This window comes from Camelina sativa, chromosome 14 (genome assembly GCF_000633955.1).
Source record: "Camelina sativa cultivar DH55 chromosome 14, Cs, whole genome shotgun sequence".
Taxonomy (NCBI): Eukaryota; Viridiplantae; Streptophyta; class Magnoliopsida; order Brassicales; family Brassicaceae; genus Camelina; species Camelina sativa.
Genome location: NC_025698.1, coordinates 30,145,707 through 30,171,286, shown reverse-complemented (window position 1 = coordinate 30,171,286; position 25,580 = coordinate 30,145,707). Strand labels below are relative to the sequence as shown.

The 25,580-nt window shown below is 34.1% G+C and overlaps 5 protein-coding genes and 1 long non-coding RNA gene across 6 annotated transcripts; 4 read left to right on the top strand and 2 right to left on the bottom strand.

Annotated features, from left to right (window-relative positions):
* LOC104742901 lies at nt 1,895-2,629 on the bottom strand. The gene is made up of 2 exons (XR_760583.2): nt 2,377-2,629; nt 1,895-2,160 (listed from the first exon to the last, which is right to left on the bottom strand). It is a non-coding gene; the product is annotated as an uncharacterized LOC104742901 (long non-coding RNA).
* LOC104744152 (F-box protein At1g53790-like) lies at nt 9,026-10,368 on the top strand. The gene is made up of 2 exons (XM_019235636.1): nt 9,026-9,079; nt 9,178-10,368. Exons 1-2 carry the CDS (start codon nt 9,026-9,028, stop codon nt 10,366-10,368), a joined length of 1,245 nt encoding a protein of 414 aa, XP_019091181.1.
* LOC104742900 lies at nt 10,830-13,298 on the top strand. The gene is made up of 3 exons (XM_010463983.2): nt 10,830-12,219; nt 12,624-12,873; nt 12,962-13,298. Exons 1-3 carry the CDS (start codon nt 10,964-10,966, stop codon nt 13,136-13,138), a joined length of 1,683 nt encoding a protein of 560 aa, XP_010462285.1. The 5' UTR covers nt 10,830-10,963; the 3' UTR covers nt 13,139-13,298.
* Nucleotides 13,477-15,561, top strand: LOC104742899 (uncharacterized protein C23H3.12c-like). Its single transcript, XM_010463982.2, has 8 exons — nt 13,477-13,887; nt 14,167-14,231; nt 14,330-14,428; nt 14,556-14,603; nt 14,729-14,798; nt 14,892-14,963; nt 15,051-15,179; nt 15,280-15,561. Exons 1-8 carry the CDS (start codon nt 13,693-13,695, stop codon nt 15,418-15,420), a joined length of 819 nt encoding a protein of 272 aa, XP_010462284.1. The 5' UTR covers nt 13,477-13,692; the 3' UTR covers nt 15,421-15,561.
* On the top strand, nt 16,200-19,018 carry LOC104742898 (26S protease regulatory subunit 7 homolog A). Its single transcript, XM_010463980.2, has 10 exons — nt 16,200-16,407; nt 16,773-16,854; nt 16,952-17,043; nt 17,132-17,209; nt 17,325-17,386; nt 17,551-17,695; nt 17,814-18,032; nt 18,125-18,306; nt 18,404-18,579; nt 18,678-19,018. Exons 1-10 carry the CDS (start codon nt 16,321-16,323, stop codon nt 18,833-18,835), a joined length of 1,281 nt encoding a protein of 426 aa, XP_010462282.1. The 5' UTR covers nt 16,200-16,320; the 3' UTR covers nt 18,836-19,018.
* LOC104742897 (protein STRUBBELIG-RECEPTOR FAMILY 6) lies at nt 19,085-23,169 on the bottom strand. Its single transcript, XM_010463979.2, has 16 exons — nt 22,826-23,169; nt 22,362-22,494; nt 22,196-22,267; nt 22,041-22,106; nt 21,883-21,954; nt 21,723-21,794; nt 21,569-21,640; nt 21,431-21,496; nt 21,285-21,347; nt 20,885-21,207; nt 20,525-20,811; nt 20,169-20,440; nt 19,960-20,092; nt 19,749-19,882; nt 19,499-19,655; nt 19,085-19,412 (listed from the first exon to the last, which is right to left on the bottom strand). The coding sequence occupies exons 1-16, from the start codon at nt 22,920-22,922 to the stop codon at nt 19,266-19,268; spliced, it is 2,166 nt and encodes a 721-aa protein (XP_010462281.1). The 5' UTR covers nt 22,923-23,169; the 3' UTR covers nt 19,085-19,265.

The window sequence follows — 25,580 nt, the reverse complement described above, 5'->3', positions numbered from 1 at the left end:
TATATAATGATACGCCGACGTATCATCCGGGTCGTTTTGTTTTTTTACGACCAAACCCTTCGAAATTCAAAGATATGATACATTTCTAAGAGCATTCCCATTCCACGTTCAGATGAATATCTTACCATCAATTAATAATATTTTATATTTATACTAATATTAATTCAAATTGTCATGTTAATAACATGTCCCGTTATATAACAATAAACCATCATATTAGTGGTTTAACCCGTGTTTCAAAACCATCATATTACTGGTTTTGGTTGTGTGTTGTGTTTCGGTTGTGAAGTTGATATTTATACATGGAAAATGCTTGATGAGCAGGGAGTTTACGATCCATAGCAATAAAAGAGATATTTTAGTGTTTTCTTATTTGAGTTGATAATATTATCGGAGAATAATATTCAGTTTCTTAGCACGGTATATATTATATTAAATATTTTTCTTGCTGCTAAAGTTAAATATACTCGATTATTGAGTTTCTAAAGTTGGATTCTCGTTTTTATGAACTTTATTAACGTTATAATAATTATTGTGATTGTAATCATTTGTTACTCAAACTCGGTTGTGTCATTTAAATTTAAGAGATCATACAGTCTCTAAAGATCTATTAAAATAGGTTTGGAGATTTTTATGGGATTAAAATATTAATGTGTAGAATTGTTTTTGGAAATATCGAAATGTATAGATGTTGTCAAGCTATTTATGGTAATAAATGTATCAAATTAGGTCGATTTAAATAGTTCCATTAAATGAGTTTTCAGGAATTGTTATTTTAGGAAAATAGTTAGAGATTAATGTTGTAAATAAAACAAATTAAATAACCAAAACTTCAAGGGCATAACACAAAATGTACTTCAAAAATAATAATATAGATTAAAAATAATACTAATCTAAGTTTAGACTCACACCCTTGTTTTTATTTTTTCTCCTCCCATTAGTCATTCTAGGGTGTCTTATATAATTTCTATTAAAAGTGTGTTTTAAGTATATTTTATAATGTTAAAAATGTTGGTTATATAATGTATGCAATATTAGGAAAATAAAACTATAAACTGTAGGTATAGTAGAATATATTTTATTAAAAAAACAAATATATTACATTATCAAACTTCTTCACCATCATCAAACTTGTACTTGTTGAGTATTATGAATGTATCACGTACCATCAATTAGCAAATCATCAACACTTCTATACATAGTGTATAATCTATTACTAGTTTAATTTTTGTCTTTCTAGAAGCAAGCAACGGAGCTCAATCAACAAACAAACAAAAAAAGCTTCTGCCTTTATGAAACAAACAGTGGGAGGTTGATGTTGTTTCAGTAGAGCTAAACGACGTATTCCAAGTCCACATTTAAATGATTGAGTCGAATTAGACGGCTTCTCGTAACTGTCGCCATATACAATTTATTCCTGACTACACTACGTAATTGCTTAGAATTATAAACCCACCTACCTGTGGTCTCGTATGACTGTGAATCCGAAACGAGAATTACGCCCGGAGGAGGGAGGGGGGTCTCTTACCATTAATGCAGGTGAGAAATAAGAGAAAAAACTCTGTTTCCTGACATGTGTTTACTTACTGATACAATACAACAACAAGAACAAAAAAGAAGCATCGTCTCAACTCTCAAGTCTAAACGTTGCAGCACTTCGATTCATAAACAAGACACAACAATAACAAACAATACACAAACAAAACACAACAATAACAAACAAGACACAACAATAACAAACGATACACAAACAAGACACAACAATAACAAACAATACACAACAATAACAAACGATACACATACAAGACACAACAATTTACAAGACAAAAAATCTATAAGACAAAAAAAAAAAAATCACTGCAGCAATTTACAAGCTGAGAAAGTACAGTAGAAATGTGGTAAAATTGAGGTCATTTTTCTATGTAATGAAACCATTGTAAACCATTGAAAGAAAGAAAGACAATGTAGACTTCTTTGGTTACAAAATAAGATCCAAGAAACCAAAATCTAACAAAAAGATATGGAGCTTATTAGGTTGGGGAGTGCATGGAATGAAGTTGGCCATATCTTAACTATGTTCTTCCCACTCTTCGTATTGGCAAATTCGGGTTTGATTACACTCACGTAACACACCTTCACTATACTTGAGCGGTTGAGAGCCTGATCAAACATCATAAGCTCAAATTTATAAGAATTGGGAGAAAACAAAGAGGGAAAATTCGAACTTTCTCAGTGGAGATTGATGACAACTGGATTAGAGAAGTTTATAATAACCATTTTTAAATTTATCAAATTCACTAGTTAACTATACTTCAAATCAACTCACACTCCGATGCAATTCCAAATAGAAGAAGGCAATTAATAGATTTAACTCACCCTGGAGCTAGCTTGTTCATTCAGCAACAAGACACAGAGACGCCGAGAGAGAGAGAGCGAGAGAGGAGGAGTTCCACACCAAATTGGAAGTTTCGAGGAAGAAGAAGACGACGAGGCGAGATCTATTGTTTCTGGAAAACGATCACAACTTCGATCGTTTTGATTTCGTCGGGTTTCATCGTTTTTTGATTGTATCCAAAGAGGGTGAGAAGCAAAGGAAGAAAAGCAAAAAAAGAAAAAAAAAACAAAACAAAACGTAACCAATAAACTAGCGACACGTTTGGTGTCTCTAAGAGCAATCCCATTGCACAACTTCTTGGGATGTCTTTGATTTGTTTAGTATTATAAACAAAAAAATATGTTTTAATCGTAATTTTTGTGCGACACAGCTCTCTGCGGCGATTGTTTTAGATCCACAAAGATCCGATACATGTCACGTTTTTATTGGTTAAGTTTTTTTTTTTTAAATCTTTTCTTCCTTCTCTTCTCTCTCGACAAAATCAAAACGAGAGAAACACAAAATCGATTCGATGGAATAGCTCTTGCCTCATCGTCTTCTTCTTCCTGTGACTGTATTCATCGATATCGGTTGATGAATACAGTGGTGAAAGAGATCTCGCCTCGTCGTCTTCTAAATCGATTCCACATAAGTCTTCGATTCGGTTTATGTTTGGGATTCTCGATTGGGTTGTATTTTGTTTGTGTTTGGGATTCTCGATTGGGTTGTTTGATATTTCATAAATATTGTTGTATCGTTTAAACTTGGTTACAATTTGCGATATGTGGTACAAGAAAGATTTTCTTATGATTGTTAAATTGTTTTCTGATAGTGGAATTGGATTGTATCTTTGTGATTATTGTGTTAGGAGGCATTAGAGGCTGCACAAAAGAGATGGACTACAAGCGATTTCGATGTTGGGAAGCCTGTTGGTAGAGGAAAGTTTGGCCATATTTAGAAAGCAAGAGAGAAACGGGTTAGTGTGTGTCTCTTTTTACAATCAATGTTATTGTTTTTGAGTTATTCACAGAGAAGCGGGTTAGTTTGTGTTTAGTTAAAGTTTGTTGTTTGTGTTTTTTGTATGTATCGGTTTTATTCTTTGTTTGTGTTTAGTGAATGTTTTGTGTTTAGTTGATGAATCGAGTTAATCAATGAAATGTCATGCTTTAAAAGTTGTTGACCCGAGTAGTGAAAACAGGTTTTGTTCTGTTGTGGTTCTGTTCTGTTATGAGTAAACCCGAGAAAAATGGTTCTGTTTTGTTATGTTTTTGGTTTTGTTATGCTTTTGGTTCTGTGTAATTATAACAGCTGTAGTCACGGTCTGTTATGCTTTTGGTTATGTTTTGCTTTTGGTTGTGTTATGCTTTAAAAGTTTGCTTTTAATTCTTCTCTCATGTGTTGTTTGCTTATCCTCAGTAGGGCATATTCGGAATGTTCTTCCTGTGATTGTGAACGCAGCGAAGTCACATCAACACAAGAGAACGAAACTGTCTGGTCTGTCGTACATGCTCTTCCCGTGAGGATGCACAAGGTTCCCTAAACCCGTGAACATGTTTGTTCAATAAACTTGTGTATATACCAAGTATGTATCGACTACTCTTGATTGTAAAAACTCTCACATTTCAAATAAGCTCCCAATTGCAAACAATCTCTTTTCCAAATTCTTTCTCAAACAGCTACAATTTTTTTTCATCAAACATCTACAATATTTTTTTATCATCAATTAAAAATTTTCAAAGAACATGTCATCTCCAGATTTAGATGATGAGTTTGATGAATTTTTTGATGAACACTTTGATAATCTATTTGAAGATTGCATTATAAACACATTTTTAATTAAAAAAAAATAGACACCTAAGGATGACTAATGGGAGGACAAAAATTAAAAATAAGGATGTGAAGAAATTTGTATTATTTTTAGTATTATTAAAAGATAGAGACCCTCAATTGAGGATGTGGGATAATTATGCTCTAAGGATCTAAAATGATGTGGGCAGAGACCTGTGTCTTTGTAATACTCCCTCTGTTTCAAAATATATGATGTTGTTTTAACTAAAACACGCAGATTAAGAAATCTTTACTTTTAACAAGTTCAACCAATTAGAAACAATACTGCATAATATAAAAGATTAAATAAATCTAAAAGTTGTATTAAATTTGAAAACATCTTATATTATAAAAAAAAAATCTCCAAAACATCTTATATTTTGAAATAGAGGGAGTATTAAGATTAAAACTTTATTTTTTTTATTATATTGTTAAAAAAAAAAATGTGCAATGGAAATGCTCTAATGTAATCTTTTAGATTCTAGTTGATCTTGATAGATCAACTAATGTAATCTCTGTTTCTTTGATACCTTCCCGCAAGCTCATACCTCATAATAAGTATAAGATTGGACAAGTAAGATTAGAAAACTTTGTAGTATTGGCAACAACTTGTGAATGAGAACGGCCGGTGTAGAAAAATATAGGAGCGGTGGTTTTGTAGAAAACAACACCCACGGTAGCGAAGTACTGTATTTGTAGAAGTGCGGCTTGTAAAGCATCGACATGGTAGTAGAATAAAAACACATGTGTTTGGGTCACCAAAATACTAGTCGAACCAGGGGCAGATCTACCTTATAGGTAGGTGGGGCACGTACCCCACACTAATTTTTAAAATTTTGCTAGTAAATATGGCACATAAGACTTTTTGGCTCGGTTGGATAATTAACACCTTATGGAACGTTTTGGTTGTAGGTTCGAATATGTCGTTACACTTAAACTTATTACATACCGCATTTTCTTTATTTTTTCACTTTTTTCTTAAATAAAATTATGGGCTTCCAGCTATATTTTATTTTCCTATTTCCAGCTTAACTTTAACAAATTTTAATTCATATATTTATATTGTATAGTATACATATAGCTTACTGAAAACCGTAAGTAAATCCATTAGTAACATTAAACTATATATTATCTCTTTTATAATTAATTTTTTTTTTACATAAACATTTTTGTGATATGGTTAGATAAATAAATTTAAATGTAATATATGTATTTATATTTTATAGTGAATTGCAAGTTTGTAAATGTTTATTTTTCTAATTAATAAATTAAACATATCTATAGTATATGTAATTAAGTATATTTATAAACCAATTTAAACAGTACTTTCAAAAATTTAGCTTATTTTCAGTTTAATATATATATCTTATTATATAAACTTTGGTTCTCAAAGTTAGTAACTCACCAGATTGTGACACGTGTTAGTTTTAATGATTAAAGATTAAAGTTAAAAACTCACCAGATCATGACACGTGTCAATTTTAACGATTAAATATCGAAGTTAATAACTTATCAGATCGTGACACATGTCAATTTTAACGATAAAAATCACAGTTTTCAAACTTAGTAAAACAAAGCATAAGATAATTGTAATCTTATTATATTAAAAAAATAACTAAGATAAATATACTATGTGTCATCCATATCAAAGTTTCACTATTACAAAGATTCTCAACCACTACATGGTAAAATAAATATATTATGTGCCATCCATATTTGGTCGTATAATTATACTATATAACCTAACACATTAAATTTTATGTCTATGTTTGCACCAAAAAAAAGAAAAAAAAAAATATGTCTCTATGGTTAGCCAATTTTGGACACTGAGTACTGCAACAAGATTTGTGAAGGCACATGCAAAGAAAACAAAGATCATGAATAACCAATTGGCAGCTAGAATTGAAGTATGAACTAATATTTTTATTATATTAAAAATCTTAATATATAAAATTGGGTTTTCAAATTAGCCATTAATATGATCAAGATATGTGTCAAATACATTGATGAGATGTTGACACGTGTCAAAAAATTATTATTTTTTAAAACAACTAATTAAGAAAATAACAACAAATCTAAATAAAATTTACATGTTTATATCTAAAAAATATTTCTAAATCAAAAAAAGAAAATTAACAAAACTAATCTATTTTCCATTGTACGTTACTTATATTATACGTGTTTTCTCAATAAGATTTTGACATATGTAAACAAAAAAGTAATTCACTAAGCATGTATATTATTATTAATAAATATATAGTGAATAACAAATTTAAAAAGAATAACATAAGTTATGTCAAAATAATTATTTGTTTTTGAAACATAATAGGATAGCTAATTAAGGAAATAACATTATATCTACATAACATTACATGTTTATATCGAAAGCTTTGATCTTTGATTTTTTTTTTCTGATATAATTTTGTCTATCTATTACGTGGGTCTTTGATTCGTGCGGATTTTCAATGGAATCTATCAGATGCAATGAAATGAAATCGAAGTATATAAGCCCGCTAATTTAATTGAGGATAGAGACACTGATGGAGGTTCCAAAAGTGAATCTAGAGTTAGTAGCATTATAAGTTTGGAAGATAAGTCGGTCGTTGATGTTTTTGGTCCAAATATAGAGTTGTCTTTTCTGAATAATGTTGATGATTCCGGTACTGAAACAAGAGCTGCTTGATCGAGTAATTGAGAAGCGGTTTCAAATTTGGGAAGTTGGAACGGTATACTATTTTAAAATTAGTTTCCAACCGGATTTATGTGGTTTTCTATCGGATTAGATTCGTTATCCGTTTAAACAAAGTATATAAAGAAATATATGAGAATTTTTGATTCGAGTAAAAATAAGTAGAGAATTTATGATTCGAGAATATTTGAGACGAGGTCATAGCTTTAAGTTGTTTTGGTACAATTATATTTCTGAAGAGTAAATAGGTCGTTGATCATTAACGTGATTATGACATATGTCATGTTTTGGATTGTATATAAAGCTTTTATTTTGTATATATGAATTATCTAAGACTTATATATACCATCCTGATTACAATTTTCAATTTTTGTTTACTATTATATTAACTTTCTTTCAATTTCTCAACTTTTATTGGGTTAGTCATAAAATCATTGTAATCGAGTAGATAATTTTCACGAGTTGTTCATCTGAAATATATTTGGAGTAAAAAAAAACTTCATGGTTAAATATATTATGTCACAAAACAATCTTAGTAATTATAAGAACTATAATTATGCCAAAAATGAAAGTAAAGCAACATAAAATTTGTTTAAGTTGTTTAGAAGACATTTTATAGGTGGTGATAAAGAACATACTTTAATAATAAAATAATTTTGGGTATAAGAACATATTTTTAATGGTAAAACATAGAGTAAAATTATATGTGGTTACTTATTAGATGTTGTTTTGATGAATTTGTTGCATGTCAAATATTTTGTGATTAAGTTATTAAACGTTTTTGAAATTTGAAAATAATAATCTTTGTAATGATGAGTATTTGGCAAAAGTTTTAGTGGCATATAATTAGGCTTTAGATTATTGTAATAATTGTTATAATATATTAAAAATATATAAATATAAATAAATGTACAGTATGAACGTAAATACAAATATTCTCTAACTTAAATTATTAATATATTTATTTTAGGAAATAATTTTTTTTATATTTTTTCAAAAAATTGTTTATATAAGGCTTATGATTTATTTTTTCAAACAATTTTTAAACCCGCACATCGTGCGGGTCTTTATCTAGTATATATATATTTCAAAACACACAATAATATTATTAAAATATATATTATTTTGATGTCAAAAATATTTAATTTAATATTTTATAATATAAAATTAGTATTATAAATTATAAGGTGTTTTGTGACATACGTCCACTGAGTCGAACGAATGTTGAAGTTGAGTTGAGAAGGAAGTCTTCAAGTCAAATCTTCAAATCAATACCGTGACGGTTTACGTAAGTACTAGAAGTACCATCATAGTCATATGAGTTGATGCATCTCAAGATGCTTTACGTAAGAGGCCATGCATCTTCACAATTTTTTTTTTTTTTTTTAAGATAGAGAGCCATGCACTAACCTGTGCATCACAAACAATTCGGTACAAACCAACGTTGCAGCGACGACTTGTTAGGCGGATCAAGTAGTTGCGCTTGTTTGATGAAGCGACAACGTAAAGCAACGACCGCTTGTGCAACGGTACGGTGGAGGCTGAAGTAGTAATTAGTTGGTGCGGAAGCTACAACTGCTTGTGGAGCAACGACGGCTTGTAGAAACAGTAGAGGATAGACATGCGGCGGCTTGTGAAGCGGCGGCAAAGTAGAAGTAAAGCGACGACAGCTTTGATAGAAAACAATGGCAGCGGCGGCTAGGTTTAATAGAAAACTAGTAGAATCTTTAGAAAATAGTAGAAGAAATTTGCGGAAGCAACACCAGCTAGTGCAGAGGCGGTGGTTAGGTTAATAATTATAGAACGAAGGAAGCTGTTGCTAAAGCCAAGCAACGAAGGCGGTCACAAGAACTTTCTGCTCTGATAACATGATATAATTTAGAAATGCTTGGTTTATTCATTAACATAAGATGAGTATTTATACAGTAAAGATATGATAAGACTGAGTTTTCTGTTTTTAAGATAAAATACAAATATAAATAATACATAAGAGATAAATGTATGTATTTCTAATGAATATCTTTTAAATTCTAGTTGATCTTGGTAGATCTCTGTTTCCTTGATACTTCTACTAACTTTTAAAACCTTAATAAGAATCTCAAATCTCCGATCAAACAAAGTTAATAATAATAATAATGGTGGGAGATATTGAAGACGAGAAGCATCCTCGTACTCTCCTCAAGACTTGTGTAAGCGTTCGCCTTTAGAACCCTAAATTTTGGTTGATGCATACTACTTTACTTAAGGTTATATATTGATTGATTTAGTTTTGGTTGGTAATTTCCAGTTTGATGTTGTGGTTGGTGATAAAGTATCCTCCAGGGATCTTGAACAAGGCAAGCCGCCTGTGGGATGTTCAAGAGAAATCCCAATGGATCTCCTCATGGATATTCTTTCGAGAGTTCCAGCAAAGTCTATAGCTAGGTTTCGTTGCGTATCAAAACTCTTGCAATCTTTTCTTTGCAGTCCTTATTTCGCGGACTTGTTCTTGACGAAGACTCTTTCAGTTTCACCCCTGCTCCTTTTCACCGTTGAAGATAATGGCAAGTTATTCTTCTTCTCTTCACCTCTCCCTCAGAATCCAGATGACAATAATACCTATCTTGTACCCACCCGTTACCAAGTTCAATATAAGAACTGTCCCGCAGATTTTTCGTTTGAGATCGATTCTCCTCTTTGTGGATTTATCTGCCATCGAGATAAGGGGAGTGAAGATACTTTAGTTGTTTGTAACCCAGTCACAGGGCAGTCTGTAACTCTACCCAAAGTGGAATTGAAGAGTGTTGATCATACTAAGACGACAATACCTTATTTAGGGTATGATCCGATTCATAAACAGTTAAAAGTGTTGCGCATCAAGTCGGGCTATATCCCTAATACGTGTGATGAGCATCAAGTTCTGACGTTGGACTCGGGAAAACATTTATGGAGGAAAGTCCAATGCAAACCCCATTATCCTATATCAAATGGAATATGCGTTGATGGTATTTTGTATTATACAGCTATATTCTATAGGCCAATCAGAGTTTTCATGATAGCGTGCTTTGATGTTGTGTCTGAGAAGTTTAGCTTTATCAACATAGATGAATCCATGTCAATGACTGCTTCTTGTACTTTGATCAACTACAAGGGTAAATTAGGTACACTTCAGTTTGGTTTTCTCTCTCAAAGTCATCTTGAGTTGTTGGTTCTTGAAGATGCTGAGAAATATATTTGGACCGAATATAGCTACACATTGCCTCTTTTGTGGAACGACAATTTTGAGCGTATAGAATTAGTTATTGTTGGAATGTCTAGTGGAGGTGAAGTTGTCTTGTCACCCTGCAGCTACTGTCCAGTAGACGCATTTTACATATATTACTTCAACCTTGAGAGTAAGAGTCTCACAAGTGTTCCAATTCAACAAAGTCTTGCAATGTTTAAGGGCAAGAGACTTTACACCTCTCTAGACTATGCTGAGAATTTGAAACTTATCTAAGTTTTCAACTCTTTGTAACTTTGTCTAGTTTTTTTTTTTTTTTTTTTTTTTTTCAGTTGATTAGTGTCTACATTTGAAATGTAACATTTCATTCTTTTGTTCCAAGGACTGAGTATGACAGAGGTGTCAAACACATTATTAGAAAAGAAACAAAATTGAAAAAAAAAAAAAGAGAGAGTCTCAATCAATACTTCACTAAAAGACTAAAGCCACACAATAGCAAAATTTCAACTAACAAGATTGATACTTCTGTGTTCTGTCTGGCTTTGACGCAGCAATAAAGGATGGATAACGAGACCCGACCCGTTATACCCTTTACTGGGCTAATGGGCCTTAGTAATTTTATCTTGATATGACGACGACGCACTTTAGTACTTTGTTGATGGTCACCGTAACGTCTACAAGACTACAAAGCCTTTAGAGTTCTCTTAATAAACGGCGTCGTATTGCAATTTCCATCTTTAAGACATGTGAATGAACTCATGAAGACATGCCACGTGGTGTATACCGGGTCGGATCTTGGATAAAAGTCTAGCTAGCTATATGGGTCGACGGTTCCGGGTTGATCTCCGGCAACGACTGTGACGCATCCTCAATGGTGAAAGAGTCTTCTTCGTCGTCGTCATCGTCGTCTCCAGATGAAGAAGCTGATATCCAGAATCTGCTCGAGGAATCAGATTCTCAAATAAACCAATATCGTGGCAGCGACGCGGCGGCAGAGCAACGACCTACCTTCGACGTGGAGAGTCTCCGATCACGTTTAAGACGGAGTTTGAAGCTCAATCTCACTAAGAAACAGTCCATTGTTATCTTCCTCCCTATCGTCATCATCCTCATTTACTTATCTACCGATTTCAGCAATTACTTCTCCGTCAAAGTCCCCGACTCTGTATTCCGGTCAAATACATTGTCGGGTCGGGCTCATGAATCGGATCTTCAAGCGCTGTATCTTCTCAGGAAGCAAGAGAGCGATCTCTTCTCTATCTGGAACCACACTTTATCGAATTTATCAACGATCGAAGACGTGAAATCTGCAATTTTCCGGCAGGTTTCGTTGAACAGACAGATCCAAAATGCACTACTGTCTCCGCATAAAACTGGAAATGTTGAACTCGGCGGTTCAGCAGATAGTTACCTCGCCGGCGGAAATTGCCGGAAAATAGATCGGAAGTTGAATGGGAGGAGGACGATTCAATGGAAGCCGAGGCCGGATAAGTTCTTATTCGCCATTTGCTTGTCTGGTCAAATGAGTAATCACTTGATTTGCTTGGAGAAGCATATGTTCTTTGCTGCATTGCTGAATCGTGTTCTTGTGATCCCAAGCCATAGATTTGATTACCATTACAGTAGAATCATTGATATTGATCGAATCAATACTTGTTTAGGGAGAACTGTTGTGGTTTCTTTTGAGGAGTTTTGGAAGAAGGATAAGAGTAGGAAGAAGCATCATCATGTTCATATTGATAGATTCATATGCTACTTCTCCAAACCGGAGCCTTGTTATGTAGATAAAGAGCATATTACAAAGTTGAAAGCGTTGGGGATCACCATTGGAGGGAAGCTAGACACGCCATGGGAAGAAGATACTGCGAGGCCAAGCAACAAGACTGCTGAGGAAGTGGAGACTAATTTCAGATCAGATGATGATATGATTGCGATTGGGGATGTTTTCTATGCTAATGTTGAGCGAGAGTGGGTGATGCAGCCTGGTGGTCCTGTTGCTCACAAGTGCAAGACTTTGATTGAACCAAACCGGCTTATTTTGCTCACTGCACAGAGATTTATACAGACGTTCCTTGGCAAGAACTATATCTCTCTTCATTTCCGCAGGCATGGATTCTTGAAGTTTTGGTATGTTCTATTTTTCTAGTTCTTTGAGTTCTCTGGTAGTATGGTAACTGAATGTGAGAATTCTTCTATGTTTGACTTTCACTCTTCTAATCCTCTTGTAGAATGGTAAAGAACTGTGCTTATCTAAATTCTAGATTTGGACATTTGGTGACAATGTAGGTATCTTAGTCTTGACCAAGTTATAGCAGTACAAATGTGAATGAATAGTTGGAGTTTCACATCGACTTAGTTTAGTGAATTCCATTAACCAGGTTATCATATTTATGAATAAGTATGGGTATTATAAGTTAATATCACTTGTTCCTGTTTATAATACTCATAATAGCTTTTGGTGAAGCTCTGTTCATTTCATTATGAAGATTATATCAGGAACCGCAGCTAAGAAATTTTCTGTCTTGTTCCAGTAATGCCAAGAATCCAAGTTGCTTTTATCCCATTCCTCAAGCTGCTAACTGCATCACTCGTCTGATTGAGAAGGTCGAGGCACCGGTTATATACCTTTCTACTGATGCAGCCGAAAGCGAAACTGGTCTGCTACAATCGCTGTTGATCCTGAATGGAAAGACAGTCCCCCTTGTGAAGCGACCAGCTCGTGATTCAGCTGAGAAATGGGATGCATTGTTATACAGACATGGTCTCGAAGGTGACTCACAGGTGTGTTTTCTTTCCTCCATATTATATGAATGACGACGATGATACACAAGTCAACAAAATCATACTTGGGATTTTCTTACTTTTAAAGGTGGAAGCAATGTTGGATAAGACGATTTGCGCAATGTCGAGCGTATTCATTGGTGCCTCGGGTTCCACCTTTACAGAGGATATCCTCAGACTCAGAAAAGATTGGGGAACTGCGTCAGAATGTGATGAGTATCTCTGTGCAAACGAGCAGCCTAATTTTGTAGCAGATCATGAATAAACCATTAACAAGTAAACTAGTCTCTGTCTTGTGAGTTCTCATCATAAACGGCCTAATTATCTTCTTCTTCTTGATGTATAGTTTACTACTAGTGTATCATCATCATACATACAATAAAGCCATGCTACAGTTTCTTCTAATATATCTGAGAAGTTCATCATTGCTTCGGTTAAGTTAATACTTCATACTAACCATTCGTTATTTGCTTCTAATATAATCTGTCAATATCATATCAATTCTGAACCACAATAAGACAACCTTTGTTAATACCAAATCTCAAAAGACTGTTTCAGTATAACACACATATACACACGCTTATATATAAAATTTGTCCATATATACCCAAAGACGCGCCGCCGCTTCTTCGTCTTTCCTCGTGAAATATATATATTAGGCTTTGTCGGTTCATCGCTATAAATTACCTTAAAAGCTTCGATTGATTTTTTCCTTTGAATATACAAAACAACCCACGTTGTCTAAAAGCAATACCCAGATAAGAATTTGACAAATCCTAAATTAAAGATCGAAGCTTTTTTCAGAGTTTGAGAGTGATCATGAGAGCGAGATTGGTGGTTTTCCCGATCAAAGGGAAGAAGTGGTGTTTCAGCAGATCTGTTGATCCTTTCGCTGCTCAATCTCCGTCCGGTGTTACTCCCACCACTTTACGGGGTTTATGGAAGAAACTATCATCTGAATCGAAACCCATCAATGCCAACGCAGAGCTTCTCGTCGATTTCATCTCTGACAAGGTATAATTACATTGAAACTTTTAATATAAAGCTTACAATACAATACCCGTGCGTTCAATGTGGCGTGTAGTGAGATTTATTGGGTGTATGTAATTTGACCAATGAACAAGCTTTGGTTTTGTTTCTGATTAGAGGTTTTGTTGACAACGAACCTCATCTAGGACCACTAAGTAATGAGATATAAGAAGGGCTTTTTTATAAATCAGTTTCTTCCTTTATTTCTCCAATACTAAGTCTGAAGAATTATTGTTCTTGTTGTTGTTGTTGTTGTAATGGTAGATGAATAAAGCTTGGGTGGGTCTTGAGAAAGCGCCAGATGGATCAATGAAGAACAAGATTCATGGGTTTGTATTTTGAGACATTTTTGAGGTTTTGTCTTTTGGTCTATGTTTATTGATAATCTTAATGCCAAGTTGTGGTTTTTTTTGGTTGGGATGTATAGGTTTGGATTGAAGCTTTTAGCTCGTGTTAAGCCGTCTGAGATTTTCTTGAAGTCTATATCTAAGGAGGTCACTTCTGTACAAATCACTTATCCTCCGAGGTTCTCTTCACTCTCCTTTTCTCGAATTCTTTAACCTTGAGGACCAATATACCTCAAATGGATGATTTGATCATGTCTTGAGATTGGATTGGTTACCGTTTTAGCTAATCCGTGTCAAATGTTTCAGTTTAGATCCTAAACTTGTACGCAGGAGACTACGGCACATTGCCATGAGGTAAATCACTTTGCTACCCGCTGTCTCAAACGATGAAACTTTATATCCGGTTTTCAGGTGTAGTCATAGATTCAGAATCCACTTTCCTTCTATCACGGATGTTTTTTTAATTGGATTTGTTGCAGTGGAACAATCCTGCACAAGAAGTACCTAGTTGGTTCAGTAACTTTGCTTCCAGTGACCAGTGCATTTATGGTATGCAGCTAGCCCTCAAGAAACCTTAGCAACTAACTCGGGTTATGTATGATAAGTTGATAACCACCAAAGCCTTTTGTTCTTTTTATATAGGTATTGCCATTACCAAACATACCGTTTTTCTGGGTCTTATTCCGTACATATTCTCACTGGCGGGCTCTTCAGGTCTGTCATCTTTGCTTCTCGATGCATGATTCCATTATCGTAGAGGTTTTATATAAAAACCCAAGATCATCTTTATTGACATGTTAGGGAAGTGAGAAGCTGCTTAAGCTCATCTCAGACCAGTCGAATCCTCAGAAACAAGACTCAAGTGATGATGCAGACGAAAGCAAGAAAAACAGAAGCAACCCGGAAAAAATTTCTCAATCTCCCACATGTGTAAGCTGATCTATCTCTCTTTCTCCATCTCTCTGTCATCCAAGAAACTAGATGGAAAGTATCTTGTTTCTTACTTGTCTTTGTTTTCCTGATGAAACAGATTTTGCTTCCATCAGAAGAGTTACATCAGATAATTCGTGAAGCTGGCGAGGAAGGACTCGACGAGGCGACCATAGTAGAGATTTGCAAATCCTTTCATCTCAATAAGAACGATGTTCTTAAATATCGCAATCTAGTCTAAACTCGTTTGGCATTTTTTTAGGCTTCTTTCTTAGAACATAATGATCTCAGCTTGTTTGAAGCTAATAACATTACGCTCCAATTCTTTCTTTTTATCTTTTGTTTCCTTGTTGCTTTAGAAACCTCTTGTTACGATTTTGAACTACAAGGGCACTCTAAAACATAAATCTTCTCAGAATTATTGGATCATAGTGTGAACTGTGAAACAAGAATTACGGAAGTAAAAGAAAAAAAATAAATAAAGGATACAATTTTTTTTGGTATTTAGGAAAATTTGGTTATTCGGTTTGGTTCCAAAAAAACTGTTTTGGTTATCCGGATTTTAGAATAAAAACCGAATAATTGGTGAAGATTATTCATAGATGTGGCGTTTTTCACATAGTGTTCAGATTTGGTAAAGATGATGTTTTCTTCTGCGGACTGGCCAGCTTTTTCGACGTATTTGGATGACATCAAAATTGACAAGGAAGATTTTTTATCATTTTTTTAATCTTTTATTTATAGAAATACAAATATACGTACGGATTCACTAGCACGACGCATAGTTATTTGTACTATGTTTTATTTGTAAACAATTTCCCACAAAATTGACTCATTTGAGTTAATCTTCTAGTTGACAAAAAAAACCGAATAATCGAAAAATTAATCTCGTGTTCATTCTCAGTTCGATCTGACCTCTCCAACAAGACACAATATATGGGCCTCTCTTAAAAAGCCCAGTTTACACGTGGGAGCGGGCACGTGTGGTATAATATACGCTTCAGATACACTAAGCGAGACCAATAGAGCCTTTCTTTTTCTTTTCCTCTCGAGCAAGACAAACACATAAATCGTTAATTAAATCTCTTCTCTCAGAGCTTTTTGAGAATCTTCAATCTCCGATTCCAAATTCCGGCGAAAAATGGTGAGGGATATTGAAGATGAGATCAGAGACGAGAAGAATCCTCGCCCCCTTGACGAAGACGATATCGCTCTCCTCAAGACTTATGTAAGCTTCCCCTTATTTGAACCCTAAATTTGATTGGGAGTTTCAGATTTGTTTCGCTTTTACTCCTTCTAGTTCATCGTAGGTTCTGGATCCAGCGTAGGTTTTAGTTACGAGTCCATGTGCTAGTCAAATTTGCTACGTCTGGTTTCCTCGAATGTGAGGGTTTCGTCTTTCTGTAAACCAATTTGATTGTTTTCTCCTGAGTAATTTCGAGCTAGATTCGTTCTTAATTGCTTTATGATGAGCTTTGATTTGTTCTACTTAGGTCAATTTTGTGCTATTTGCTACTCAGACGACTGAATCCTGCCTCACTGTATCTGTTCTTATTCCATATGCTGACCTTGGTATATGTTATTCCTATGCAGGGGTTAGGGCCGTACTCTGCACCTATCAAGAAAGCTGAGAAAGAAATTAAAGATCTCGCCAAGAAGATCAACGATCTATGTGGTATGTGTGTGCACACCCAAGTGTTGGGCTTACTTTGATTAGCTAGTGACTTCTGTTTATGGTCATTGGGTTTGCTTATATATATGGTAACTTTCAGGTATCAAGGAGTCTGATACTGGTTTAGCTCCCCCCAGTCAATGGGATCTTGTATCTGATAAGCAAATGATGCAAGAGGAGCAACCTCTTCAGGTATGCTTTCTTTTTTAGATTGTTGTCTGACACGTCGTTGATCTCATGGTGACTATAAAGGATTAAGGTCAACGTTTCTTCTGTCCAGGTTGCGAGATGCACAAAGATTATAAGTCCAAACACTGAAGACGCCAAATACGTTATCAATGTCAAACAAATTGCTAAGGTACATTATATTATATCACTTGGCTGCTATTGCTGGTTTGTTGCATTATCAATTGTGTGTTTCAGATACTTTTATGTTTGGTTATACTGATTTAGTTTTTGGTTCTTAACTCCAGTTTGTTGTTGGACTTGGCGATAAAGTTTCTCCAACTGATATTGAAGAAGGCATGCGTGTGGGGTATGTTCTGTTTATGAACTGGGTTTTGTATTTGCTTAATTATCAGTTCCCCTTGTATCTTTCTATATGTTTTATTTGCTTCAGTGGAACCCCTGTAGTCGTCATGCAATTCTCATATGGATGAAAACTTATGAGAACGTTGCGTCTCTGATTTGTACTTGCAGAGTTGATCGGAATAAATATCAGATACAGATCCCTCTACCTCCGAAAATCGATCCTAGTGTGACCATGATGACAGTCGAAGAGAAACCTGATGTAACTTACAATGATGTTGGTGGCTGCAAGGAGCAGATTGAAAAGATGCGAGAGGTATGTTGAACTTTTGTTGATGTCATGTGTTCTTGTCTTACAATGTTTTGCTAAAGTTTAACCAAGTGGTGTGATGTAATATATTCATCAGAGATTAACAATTTCTTTGTTGGTGTAGGTTGTTGAACTGCCAATGCTTCATCCAGAGAAATTTGTGAAGCTTGGAATTGATCCTCCCAAGGGTGTTCTCTGCTACGGTCCTCCTGGTACCGGTAAAACTCTTCTGGCTAGAGCTGTGGCCAATAGAACCGATGCTTGCTTTATCAGGGTTATTGGCAGTGAGCTTGTTCAGAAGTATGTTGGAGAAGGAGCTAGGATGGTTCGTGAACTGTTTCAGGTAATTGATTGTAAACACTCCTTTTTGCAATCTGAGTTTGTCAGCCAATGCTGCTAGATTTTGTTCTGAACTGTATAATACTCTCTTTTCAGATGGCACGGTCCAAGAAAGCTTGCATTGTGTTCTTTGACGAAGTTGATGCCATTGGTGGTGCAAGATTTGATGACGGTGTAGGTGGTGATAATGAAGTCCAACGTACTATGCTTGAGATTGTGAATCAGCTTGATGGGTTTGACGCACGTGGTAACATCAAGGTTCTTATGGCAACAAACAGGTCAGTCACAATCCCCGTACCATCTTTAAGTAAAACTACACAACCCTATAATACCGATTGACTCATTATTATTTTCTGTATTAACTCTCTAATCCAGGCCTGATACACTTGACCCTGCTCTTTTACGTCCTGGACGTCTTGACCGTAAGGTTGAGTTTGGTCTTCCTGATCTGGAGAGCAGAACACAGATCTTCAAGATTCACACACGAACCATGAACTGCGAAAGAGACATCCGTTTCGAACTCCTTGCTCGCCTCTGCCCAAACTCAACCGGTAATGATCCCTCAAGCATGAAACAGCTCTCATACTTTTTTTTGCCTTAAAAGATTTGTTTTGACTTGGGATTTTGTTAATCTTCTTGTCTTTTGTAGGAGCTGACATCAGAAGTGTATGCACTGAAGCTGGAATGTACGCAATCAGAGCTAGGAGAAAGACTGTGACTGAGAAAGACTTTCTGGATGCAGTGAACAAAGTTATCAAAGGTTACCAAAAGTTCAGTGCCACTCCCAAGTACATGGTCTACAATTAGAGAGAAAGAGATTGAAGTAGGTTTGCTTCATCACAACGCTCCTAAAGCAAAACTCAGAAACACTCTTTGTTCTTTGTGTCTCTCTCCTTCATTCTCTTTTGCAGTACTTTGTTTTACTACTTATTCCAGTAACTCGGTTATTTTCAGGTTTCAATGTCAGATACTCTTTTGGATTCCATATTCTTTGTTAAGTTGGTCTTTTCTGATGTCACGTCCTTTGAAACTGATAACACGTAAATGATCAAGAACTAGTTGAACCAAGCCAATATAGAACCGATGTTGGAAGAAATCAAGAAAGAATTTTGTTCAAGAAGCTACAAACTTTGGAACAACATACAAATACAATAAAACAATGGGATTATACAATGCTATTTATCTTCCAATTTTCTTTTTGTTGTTTCTGTGACTTCATCCGACGGAGAGGGGACTTTTACATGTAATCATTGGTCGTGTCGGGGTTACCAGAACGTTGCGGTGGATCAACTCCGACAGTTCTTTTGCTCATGTTAGCTCTCTGCACTAACACAACCAGAGCCTGCACAACTTCAGACATCGGTGGTCTAAACTCCGGCTCCGGCTGTTAAGAAATAAAACCCAAAATCAGTTAAAAGACTTTCTTGATCTTGCAAGTTACAAGATTTGATTTGTAACCATTATGTTTACCTGGACGCAGAGAGCGATAACATCTGCAAATCGAGAGAGAGATTTAACAGGATAAAGCCCTTTAAGAGCTGGATCAACCATTTTGCCTAAAGCATCAATGTCGTGAAGTTGTGGTGTCGCCCATCTAACCAATGACTGCTCAGATCTTGACTTCGTGCTGCTCAATTTTATATCACCAGTTGTAAGATTCAAATTCAGAAACACATTCCTCATCTAAATCAAGCCTAGTTTGGATCATAGTAGAGTTTACCTGTCAAATGGCTTTCTCCCAGTTAAGAGTTCAAGCATCACTACTCCGAAACTGTAAACGTCGCTCTTCAAAGAATATTGGCCTGACATTGATACTTCAGGTGCGCTATACCCTTCATCGGTTTGGTTTATTAACTGCACGTATCAAAATGATCTAAGCAACCAAATAAGTTGAGAAATAGTACAGAGGATAAGAGACTGTATATCCAAACCTCATCAGCTGCGGGAAGGAAGCTTGCCAGACCGGAATCTGATAAGTGAGGATTCAGCTCTGAGTCGAGTAAAATATTAGCTGATTTGATGTTCTTGTCAACTATAGATGGTGAACAAACTTCATGCAGATACCTGCAAGAACAATACTTTCTGTTAACCAAAATACTCAGTTTCTTTGGCTAAGCAATGAATTGTTTTTGGAATTTACTCTAGTGCGCGTGCAGTCCCAAGAGCAATCTTGACTCGTGAATTCCACACCAAGCCTTTACTTTCCTCTTCTGATAAGTGTAAGAAGTCATGTAATGATCCATTTTTGTGGAATTCATAGACCACGAGATGCTGTCCGTGCTCAGCACAGTAACCAACAAGCTTGGTCACATTTGGATGATTCAAACTGGCGATTTTCGATACCATTTCAATGAAATCATCGGTCATGCCATGTGGAAGAGCAGACGAATCAATTTTCTTCACAGCAAGAACCTGAAAGGTAAGAGTGTTCTAAAAACATTATGACATATTTCAAGACAACGAAATTAGAATTACATTATGAAATAATAACATTACCTTTCCATCATCAAACTCAGCTCTGTATACTCGTCCAAAAGTCCCTTCTCCAAGAAGATTATCTACGCTGAAACTGCCAGTAGCAATCTGGAGATCTGCAACTGAATAGACTTTCACATGTGAAGGAACCACAACCATGGATTTCTTGACAGTACTAGGCTTTCTTGTCGAATCATCATCATCAAATGATTTGTTTCTATCAACTGGTGGAGGCCGAAGATTAATAGACAATGAAGTATCCAGTTTCTTTGTCTCAACTGATGTAGAACTCTGAATGGAATTGTTTTCTGCAACCATATGGAATCTTAGATTACGTTCAAACTTTTATAAAGGCGAAATGTTGTGTATATGTGTGCATACCGTGAAAGTCGTTTGAAGCAAGAGTGAAAGGCTGGTTATCGGTTTTCTCAATGTCCAAGGATGATGATGATCTCTTTGTTTTTTTTCTTTTGAACAAGAAGAAAGCCACAAGAAGAGCTGTAACTACTAACAATGAAATGATTATGCCTGCAATTGCACCAGCTCCGATTCCTGATTTCTTGGAATCTCCATTGCTGGTGGACTGATCACCACTAGACCGGCTTTCATGTCCTCCAGATTTACGGCTCGGGGATCCATGGATTGGAGGTGTTCCAGGTGGTGGTGGAGGCGCAGGTCCAGTATTGAATGAGTTGCCATCTTTTCTGTTAGCAAGAAACAAGAAAAGTGAGATCAAAAGTTTAAAGAAACAAGCAAAAATGTGTGTGAAATGAGAACTTACATCAATGTAATGCCCTTTAAAGAACTGGGGATCCAACCTGTGAAGTCGTTGTTTGCAATGTTCCTGAATTACATTCAAGAATAACCAAACGTTACTGAATGTACAAGAATAAACAGCTTCACGTGTAATAAGGTTTGGTTACTCACAAAGTCTCAAGAGGAAGACCGGCTAAGACATCGACGGTGCCTGAGAACTGATTGTTCTGAAGGTACCTGTGAAGTTAAAATCCACATGTTTAGTAACTGGTACAGTTTCAGTTTAATCAGAGGCTCCTGAAGACTTACAATGATTTTAAACTTGTTAGAGAGGTAAAAGTTCCCGGTAAAGAATTCGTGAAAGAATTGAAAGAGAAGTCCCTGCAACACATGTAAATTTGTCAAATATTTGACTACGATCAAAACTAAGTGAGTACAATACCAATCTTTACTAGGATCTTACAAGGTTGTGAGAGAGTTGAGCTTTGAGAAGTCGATAGCTATCTGCCCCTTAAACTGATTGTGACCAAGATTGCTGAATTTTTGCACAAGACAAAACATTAATATTCACATCTTTATAAGAGATGATGTCTAGAGAAATGTGAAGTGAAGGAATTACTTACAGATACTTAAGTGGTGTCATATGAGAAATGGAGTATTGAGCAGCTCCAGTGAATTGGTTATTTGCAAGATTCCTGAAACAACTCCGAGATTATAAACTCGAACACACTGTTACTAAATTAGAAAACCAAAAAATAAAAAGAGGATTGATGAAACATACAATCGTTGCAGATTTGGAGGAAGCTGATATGGTAAATCACCTCCGAGATTATTGCTGCTTAGATCACTGCAAGTTCAATGAAAGATTTCGAACTTAGAAAACTAGTTATCTCAACTTCATTTAACAGTTTGAAGCATTTGACTGGGTGATCTTACAGCTCGGTGAGAGAAGTCAATTTATCAAGCATGTATCCAAGTGTTCCAGAGAGCTCAAGACCTGGTAACTTTCTGCCAGCCAAGTAGATATAACTCAATTTAATGTTAGATGTAAACAAATGGCTAAAACTAGCAAACAAAAAATTAGATGCAAAGAATCACTAACATTTGAGTAACTCGTGACCCAGAGCAAGTCACACCTCTCCAATTCTGGCCACAAGGATCACCAGCTGCTGCAGTCCATTGTGTTAGCTGAGCTGGTGAATGCATACTGCTGAACAATGTGTTTAATGCCGAAGCTGCATTAAATAGAAATCAGAGACCATTCATTAAAGCAGATAAACCAATCACCACAAGTTTAACCATAAATCATAAATCAGTTCTATACTATAAATAGTTTGAAGATACAGAGAGAAGAGGAAGGTTCTAGATATAACCCAACAAAACTAAAAAGATTTGAGATTTGAGAAAAAGCAAAGATTGAAACTTTGGGTTAAATGGATGAAAGAATGAAAACAGAATCAAATTGAAGGATATACGAAAAAGATTTGAGACTTTGGACAACCCAATAAGCGAAAAAAGTGAACAAGATTCTCAGACTAAGAAGACCAAGAAGAAGAAGAAACTCACTGTCTGATGCATCTGTAGCTCCATGGATGAATCTAAGCTCAAACCCAACAATGCATACTGTAAACAGAGCCACCACCGCCCAATTCACCCTCCTCATCTTCTTCCTCTGTCTCTTTCTCTCTCTCTCTCTCTCTCTCAAGAACGAGATTCCAAAATCTAGTCTTGTGAAAAGTTATAAAGAAAAGGAAAGAGAACAATTTTGAAACTTTTTTGTGTTTGTTTTGTTTTTGAAATCTAATAGTATTTTTTTTTTTTTTCTTGACTAAGTGAGATTCATCATTATATACACTGTTTCATTTAGCTCGTAAAGAAAGAAATCCAATTTTCTTACAGAGTAAAGCTGTCAAGCACGATTTTAGCAGTAAGAAGCCAAAGGCACAAAGATTAGGCTCATTTTGGTTCCTTCTGTATAATTAATAAGTAGCTTTATAATAATATGCTTCAATTTTTTTGCTCTTCTCAATTATATGAACATTAATTAGAGTATTATTTTGTTCCTTCCAAATGTATCCACAATGATTTGTTCTTTTCTTGGTGTATCATAGATTCATAATTATGAGTTTTTGACCTCATAGATTTACATCTATAAAGTTAGTTTTTCTCTTTTCTCGTGCTGCCACCTAATCATCCACCTAAACAACATTATTTTTTTTACTTTAAAATAAATTTTAACTATTTATTTAATGCATATTTATGTTATTTACAATTAATAAAAAAAATTTAACTAAATAAAAATTTAATTATATAAAATAAATGAAATGTTAAAATAAGAAAAATAATACTATAAATTTTTATTAGTAGTAATAATATAACGAAACTTCTTCTTTTAATCTAATCCTAGTTTAAAATTTTAAATGTCTTAATGATTTTTACAAATGGAAGTAAATTTTAAATTTATGGTAGAATAAAACAAAATTTATAAAATTTTAAACAGGAAAAATATTAGTTTATAACATGATAAGAAAGGAAAACAAATTTGATATTTCATAAATTGAATCAAATGCTTTTAATCTAAATTTGAGTATTTTAAGATAGTAATTAAAGAGAAATAATTTTAATATGTCTTGAAAATCAATTTATAGTATAATATGTGTTATATGTGAGCCAATAAAAGTAAAAAGATTGTAGATGTCGAAAGACAACGAGTGCACCATAGATAGTGACAAAAGAATTGTAGTTAAAAGTGTTTGAAAATAAATTACTAAAACTTGAAAAGATAAACACGTGACTAAATTAAAATCTTTGACATCTAATTCATTGTGTGAAACGAATGAGTTTGTAGAAAAATAAATGGTATATATTATTAAATAGGTTTAATAGATTCCAAGTCAGCCTTAACCGTTTGTCCATATAATAATAGAAAGTAAAATAAGATAGATACATTCATGAATTGGTGAGAGTTCATTTATATATGGTACGACGCACTTACTTTGATGGGTAAATCAAACTTGGTAAAGATGTTATAACGATATGATATTATATATGTACTTTTACACTACGTAATATTCATGAAATTCGGTATATTTAGCTTTTATACGGAATAGTATTATGTTAGTATCAACATCTAATCATTAATGATATATACAATTAGGTAAACAATCGATAATTAACATCAAAATCTTTAAAATAGTGTTTTTTGGAATATGAATAAGAAAGAAACTCTCTGAAAAATAAAAGATCATGAGGTAATCATCAATGACGTTTATTTTTCCTGCAAATTTTTAAGGTGATCTTAGTTGTCACATGATATATATGAAATTATTTATTTGTCACATAAACATTATTATCAATAATATATATGTTGTATATACTTAGTAAAGTAAGTTTAGTGTTTATATATTTATATTAAAAAAATTAAATAATTATATTTAAGCTCTAAATTTATATTGTTAATAAAATATTTTTAATTAAAAATCCGATACAAATTCTAGTGATTAATAAAATAGTACAGACCATTAGTAGTTACAATGACGCTCCCCCGTACATTTCATAACATACGCGCTTTTGAGGTTGATGTATATTATTGATTCTATTTTGAATGTCATGTCTTTAATAATTTATATAGAGGTAGCTTTCATACGATGGAGATCACTATGAAGGTTGGGCTAAATGGATATGATTGGCTCTTTACTCTCTTCTTTACATATTGTCCCATCATCGCTTTTTGCTGAATTGATCGTTTTTTTTCTTTACTTTTTTACTTTTACATTTCTTAAATTTAAATATAAAAACATCAAACCTTCAAAATTTGAAGGGTTTTAAACTCCAACAACCTTTTTAAACCTTCCAATTTTAAGGGATTGAATAGTGAATTCTCAAATTTGAGGGTTCACTATTCAACCCCTTAAATTTTCAAATATATTTCATTTTAGTTACTATAACTTTTATATCTTACATATAGTTCTATTAAGTTTAATTATTTGAAATATATCTATATAAATTCAATTGTTTGATTTATATCTATATAAATTATATTATTTTAAATATATCTATATAAATTCTATATTTAAAATATATATATGGAAATAATTATATTGAATAACTTTATATTATATAAGGTATTGTATTTTATTAATATTGTTTGATATATTTTTTTAATTGTGTATTTTATATTTATATATGAAAGTTTTGATATTATAACAAATCAGTGGTAAGATTATGGACTATAATGTAAATAAAAAAAATAGAAAAAAATTTGAAAATGCATCATTGGAGTAAATCACTTTCAAACCCTTATTTTGAAGGTGAACTCTCC